General features: G+C 45.6%; 1 protein-coding gene across 6 annotated transcripts in view; it reads left to right on the forward strand.

The window, feature by feature from the left end:
- Positions 1-6,366, forward strand: part of KMT5B (lysine methyltransferase 5B) — a 49,958-nt gene extending 43,592 nt beyond the window's left edge. For all 6 annotated transcript variants that reach the window (XM_053923978.2, XM_053923977.2, XM_053923975.2 and 3 more), the window contains one exon: positions 2,216-6,366. In XM_053923978.2, coding sequence (XP_053779953.1) covers positions 2,216-3,693 — 1,478 coding nt within the window. In that variant the 3' untranslated portion in view covers positions 3,694-6,366. The remainder of the gene's footprint in view (positions 1-2,215) is intronic.
- Positions 6,367-6,861: the final 495 nt, after the last annotated feature.

The raw sequence follows: 6,861 nt of genomic DNA on the forward strand, positions 1-6,861 counted from the left end.
AAGAATAGAAGGAGAAGCAGCCGTGAGACTTGATGCCATTCAAGTTAAGCATGTTCGCTGAGGGGCTTATGAGACAGCCTCGGACGGAAGTCCAGATGCCAGTGGGTGTTTGGTGATAGGGATCAACAATTCAGGAGAGAATCAGGCTGGAGTAAGTGGTTCGGGAACTGCAGCAGATCCGGTGGTAATAGCTGTGGGGCGTGGGTATCACCCGGAGACTGATTTCCCAGAGGCCTGAGGAATGCCGTTTGGGGGCAGTCACAGGGAGAGTGCTCTTGGAGACAGCCAAGGGGAGAGGCTTTTCCTGGGAAATGAGCGGTGAGCAGTGTCACATTCTGCAAAGAAAGGTAAGGGCTGAAAGTGTCCACTGGATTTCATGACCCGGAGGTTGTCTGAGATTGGCCAAGGCCCTCATGCAGGGCACAGGCTGGGTCCAGACTTGAGGGGTGTAGCTGTGGAGAGTGCAGGGTGTGTGTGTGATTATGATGTACAGCTGACGGTGGTGCCAAGTGGGAGGGGAGGGGGAAAAGGGAGAGATCAAGTTGAGAACCGCTGACCTGGTCCTGGAGTGGTCCTTGAAGAGCCGTAGGCTGAGCAGAGGACCACCGCGGCTGCCCGGAGAAGATGGAGCGCAGAACACTGGTGTGCACTGACCTCCGTAAGCACATCTCCTTGGTCCGCCTCGAAGGAAGCCCTGAAAGCAGAAAGAAATTGTTTAGCAAAAGAATTCCCAGAATATCCTTACGTTTTAAAAATAATTCCTAGCAAATTCTGTATCCAGTTCACACACATCAGTCTTCCAGTGGAATGGCATCCAAACTTCACTACTGTTCAAATGGTAGCAGCCTGCTTGGGAACAGCCCACACAGACAGACAGTGAGTCTCACGCCTGGGAATCCTGCCGGTTTGGATACCTCAGCGCCGTTTAGGAGCCAGTCTCAAATACAGAGCCCTCTATTCTTGATGGTGTGGGCCTTCTAGAAAGCTTGTTACTCATTCTTGCTCTTCTCAATAAAAGCTAATGGTAGCTGATTGCCTAGCCATGCAGAAGGACCAGCAGTTGCCCGGCAACCCTCAGGCATGGAGTAAGCAACAGTCTTTGTCAGGCAGCGTGCTGGGCTTACTTACCCACATGCATTGTTTTCATTCTCCGTCGTTTCCCGTGAGAGGTGGTGATTATTAGATTATCTCAGCTTCCGTAGTGAATGAGTGGAAGGGGTATGTGGATGGGATGGGGGTTTTCAGGTGGGGAATATGGGAAGCTAACTGAGAAGCTGACTCATGTAAAGCTGGGTATGTGTAGGTCCACATGTAAATGCAGAGAGAAAACCAATGTGGCAGAGGGTCAGAGACTCACTTGGGGAACAGCTTGAATTTGAGCCGCATATCAGCCTTGTGTAAAGCCCTACAGCTGTCACCCTAGTTCTCAGGTGGAGGTTTTCAGTAGGATCCTCGTGACCTTTCTGCATCCTTGTCCAGAGGAAGGAAGTCGGGAGGACCCCCATCCGAGGGTAATTCTGGCAGCTTCTTCCCTCTCAGTGCAATTGCGGGCAGCAGGCAGTTGCGGGAGGGACGGGGCCACGTAAGTCCTGCTGCTGCTCTCAGCGCCAAAGGGAACAACTTAGTGCAGTTTTGGGGGGTGATTGTCTTTTGGGAATACAGTGTGTGGTTCTTAGGATCTGTTCTTGTTCGAAGCCATTGGAATAGAATTCATCTCTTTGAGCCCATTTGCAGTGTATTGCTGTTCTAGATTACTAGTCAAATAATATACTTACTTTGAGTTAATGAGTAATTGGATTTTAGAAACCTATTTTAAATGATTATTCTAAGAACTTGTGAAAGGGGAAAAAAAGTATGATTTTTCCTTAACTTAAAATCTTTTATGTGGTAAAATAATAAATTAGGAACAGACATACTTATTGGGGGCCAGTATAATGATGGATTAAGGACAAGTGTAGAGTGAAAACTAGTCGCTGGTACTAAGAACTCTTTCAATACCCAATTCAAAAGTGAGTAGGTGCTCCGTGAATTAGAGGCAGAGATTAGAAGGAAAACATTGTGGGGACGCTTATGTATAGGCAGCAACTGAACTGGGGTCTTTCTGCCATGTGTTTGTATGATCTGAAGGTCACATCACTGAGAATCTGGTTTGGGGCATTGTTTTGTGTTACCAAGGCTGTTTTTCACCTTTTTTTTTTTTTTTTAAACTTTGCAGCTTCTAGCCGAAAATCTTCAGTTGGCGTGAAAAAGACCAGCAAGAGCAGGACATTAACAAGGCAATCTATGTCAAGAATTCCAGCTTCTTCCAACTCTACCTCATCTAAGCTAACTCACATAAATAATTCCAGGGTACCAAAGAAACTGAAAAAGCCTGCAAAGCCTTTACTTTCAAAGGTAAAATTAAGAAATCATTGCAAACGGCTGGAGCAGAAGAGCGCTTCGAGAAAACTCGAGATGGGAAACTTAGTCCTTAAAGAACCTAAAGTTGTTCTATATAAAAATTTGCCCCTTAAGAAAGATAAGGAGCCAGAGGGACCAGTACAAGCCTCAGTGGCTAGTGGGTGCTTAACTAGACATGCCGCAAGAGAGCACAAACAGAACTCCGGGCGAGGGGTCCCTCCACCTGGGGAGGGTGTTCCCAGCACGTACACAACCAGGCGGTCTGTGAGGACGAGAATGAACTTGAAGGAGACCTCTGACATCAAGCTGGAACCAAATACATTGGACAGCTATGAAAACGGTTTGACTGAGCCCTGCCCAGACAATGGTGAGCAGCCAGCTCCTGCAGCGCAGGAAGAGGAACTAGCTCATACCACTGCACAAAGAGGGGAAGCAAATTGTCCTAAGAGTGACAACAGCGTTGCAAAAAAGAAGTCACGACAAGGAAAACTTGTGAAACAGTTGGCAAAAGCAGAGGAATCCCTTCTGGTGCGTGATCCTTCTGGAAAAGCCGGTGTGGTGCCTGATGGGACAGTGTCCCTCTCCGATCAGGGCCAGCACAGTGGCACAGAGGGTGTGCCCGGCAGCTACTTGGACTGGGCCCCTTCGCCTCTAGATGGTGCGGTGGTGACGTCAGATAGCTTCAAAACAAAAGATGGCTTCAGAACTGCAAAAAGTAAAAAGAAGAGGCGGATCACAAGGTATGACGCACAGTTAATCCTGGAAAATAACTCTGGGATCCCCAAATTGACTCTTCGAAGGCGTCACGATAGCAGCAGCAAGACAAATGACCCAGAGAGTGATGGGATGAATTCTTCCAAAATAAGCATCAAGTTAAGTAAAGACCATGAAAATGATAATAATCTCTATGTAGCAAAGCTTAATAATGGATTTAACTCAGGATCAGGTGGTAGTTCTACAAAATTAAAAATCCAGCTAAAGCGGGATGAGGAGAGTCGGGGGTCGTGTACAGAGGGGCTTCATGAAAACGGGGTGTGCTGCAGTGACCCCCTGTCCCTCCTGGAGTCTCGCATGGAAGTCGATGACTACAGTCAGTACGAGGAGGAAAGTACAGATGGCTCCTCCTCTTCAGAGGGGGACGAAGAGGAGGACGACTATGAGGACGACTTTGAGGACGACTTTATTCCCCTTCCACCCGCCAAGCGACTGAGGCTAATAGTTGGGAAAGACTCTATAGATATCGACATTTCTTCCCGGAGAAGAGAAGATCAGTCTTTGAGGCTTAATGCGTAAGCTCTGGGTCTTACTTTGACCTGGGATAACTACTTTAACGAAATAAAAAATTCCAGTCAGTTACTCCTCAACTGAAACATTGTAGCGGCAGCACTTCTCTCGTTGCTTCACCTATCAGCATAACAGGTAGAAAGTGTACAGCGTGCTGACTCTTCTGAAGTCTGATTCGTGCACATTTTTATTGTACTGTTTAAATAGCCTTCTCACGTGCAATTCTGAGTTAGAGACAAAGCCCTGTCGCAAAGTAAAGGCTCCAGCAGAACTGTACAGTGACAGCAGCTTTCCACACAGGACATCGGAAACAATAATGTGGCTACACGATTTTTTTTTTAACTTTAAGAGCATTAACTAGCTCTTTAATATATGACTAAACAATAATTTAAAACAAATCATAGTAGCAGCATATTAAGGTTTTCTAGTATATGCTAATATCACCAGCAATGATCTTTGGCTTTTTGATTTATCTGCTAGATGTTGCCCCCATGGAGTTTTGTCAGTTCCACACTGTTCGCCGGCCCGGGTGTGCTGTGTGCGGCCTTGGTTGGAAGTCAGGTTGGTTTCTTTACAAAAAAAGTACAGTTCCGTGTGTGGCAGCCAGCTTCCCCGTACATTATGTGTACGAGGTAGCAGTGTGCGGGATGAGTTTCGATGCGGCGTATTTATTGCTTGTCATGTAAGTTAAAGACCTTGTATTTAACAATTTTCAATACTTTTAGATAAAATTGTTCTTTGCAAGAATGACTGGTGCTTATTTTTTCCAACATTTGCTGTGAACAAGGCGACGACAACAAGCAGCGTTGGTCTCACGAGCCCGGCTCTCGGTCCGGGTCTGCAGGCTTTCTGTCGCACTCGCAAAATGCTACAAGGATATTAAAGCTCTCTTCCCTTTAACTTATAATAGTTTATGAGATAAACACGTGAGTCACAGCTTTTGTTCTGTGGTAACCTATAAAAATGTTCGTCTTTGAAATTCAATGTAAAGAACTGAAACAATGTATATGTTGTAAATATTTGTGTGTCGTGAGAAATTTTTGTCATAAGAAATTAAAAGAACTTACCAGGAAGGTTTTTAAGTTTAGAAATATCCATGCCAATAAAATAGGAAATTATAAATATATAGTTTTAAGCACTGCATCAGTGGGAGTTCTTGGCTTGTTAGTTTATGTTTGAAAATATCAAAGAGTTTTTGACTATATTATCAGTTAAACAAAAAGAAGAGTCAGATTTAATTTGTTTTTGAAGCACTTTGAGAAGAGAAATTAATTTTAAGTAACTTAATGAGCGAAATTTTACTACTTTATGTTCAGTACCAGTCTTGACTTTTTCCGGATTATTTTACAAATCACTGGACAAAGAATTGGGGATTGAACCTGTGACAGGCGTAGACGCCAGCCGGTCTGTTTCTGGGAGGTGTGTGTGTGTGCTCTCTGATACACGGTGTTCCTCAGTGAGACCGAGTGAGGGCGTCCGAGTGGCGTCTGGCGGGGCGGCCCGGGTTTCACGGTGCCCGCCCGCCCACCCGGAGGAGGCCGCAGGTCACCTGACGTCTGTGGAGAAAGCCTCCGTGCTCACTGTTGATTCCCACCGGTTCCAGATTCTGAGACATTTAAGCTCCTTAACACTATTGCCAATAGGTTCCAAGTAGAAATTAATAATATCCATAAACGCTGTTTAAATCGAGAAGGGTTTTTCCTCCTTATGTTCCTCAAGGAATCACGTCTGTAGTCTTGTCCCACCCTCGTGTGTCACGGTGCAGTTGAGCCCCTCAGGTATCCGTGTGGCAGCACAAGGCACACGGCTTGGCTCCACCCACAGTCCTCACCTTGGGAAGCAGGGCGGCCCCGCAGGGTCTGCCGCCCCCCCCCCCCCCGCCCCCCCGCCCCCAGCACTCTGCAGACCACGCAGTCCTCACCACGCCCCTGTGCACAAGTGTGAGACTCACACCACGGAGGAAGGCCAGCCAGAGGGTCACCTCTTTGATTCCCACCTTAGTTTGGGGAGTTTTGTAGAGGATCAGAGACCAGATCTTAAATTGATTCTTGGAGTCCCAACAATAGCCATTTCAGGAAATTTGGTCTTAAGAAAAAAGTAATAAAATAATCATATTTCTCACTTTTCTGCCATTTTTTTAAGCTTCATTTTAGTAACTTATTGATGGTGTTAGTTTTAACTTGATTGCGGCCTTGCTCTTTGAGCCGACCTTCCCATGCTTCTGGGCAGTGACGCCCCTGCGGGCACCTTGCCAGGAAGCCGCTTCCGTGGTTGGAGCTGGGGCCTTGGAGCTGCCCCAGCTTCCAGGTGGGCCAGCGTCGTCCACAGTCCATGCCGCCTGGAAGAGGTCAATGAAACCTTCATTCAGTAAAACTTTAGCTTGAGCTTATGCAATGATCGGTAAAGACTTTGGCATTGTAAGAATTAGGAAATGATCATAGAAACATATGTAAAGTATTCAATTTTCAATCATTTTTCAAACTACTGTTTTAAATTGTTTTGCTGAGTTGTAATACTTTTGAGATACAATGTATTCCTTGTACTGAAAGAATGAAAAAAAAGGACTTTTTCAGCATTTGAGGTAAGTTCTTTAACGTTTCATTAAAAACATTTTTTACAAATATTTTGTACATGCACTTGCAGTATTGAGGTTAATCATTTTAATAAATTCGGAAATTAAAACAGTTTGGCCGGTGTTCACTGTATCTGAGAAGAAAAGATCAAAGTGATTTTCACCCACAAGTTTTTTGTTTGAATTAGAATTTGTAGAATCAGCATTTCTAAAGCTTTTCAGTCTCTCTGAGTGTGGAGTTCTCAGACCCCTGGTCTCTTTCTGCCTCTGGTTTAGAGCCCCTTTCTGTCACTTGTTTAAAAGTAAAGGGAGTCAGCACCTATTCCTGTCTTCCGGAGGCTAGTTTTAAAAGTCACTCGCTCTTTAGCCCTTGGGCCCACGAAGATTTTTGCAACCCAATTATTAATGGTTCCTGATGACTTGGTGTTATTCTCATTGCATTGGAGAGAACTGGCATGGGTCCTTCTTTCTCCCAGTTACTGTAGCCTAAGCCTCGTTGAGAGAGGACATGACGGGGGTGACTGGCTTAGGAGTCAGGAAACCTGAGTTGACCCAGCTCTGCAAAATGTGAGTGACCCTGGGCAAGCTGCTAACCCCCGGGCTTT

The sequence above is a fragment of the Desmodus rotundus genome, chromosome 5 (genome assembly GCF_022682495.2).
Source record: "Desmodus rotundus isolate HL8 chromosome 5, HLdesRot8A.1, whole genome shotgun sequence".
Taxonomy (NCBI): Eukaryota; Metazoa; Chordata; class Mammalia; order Chiroptera; family Phyllostomidae; genus Desmodus; species Desmodus rotundus.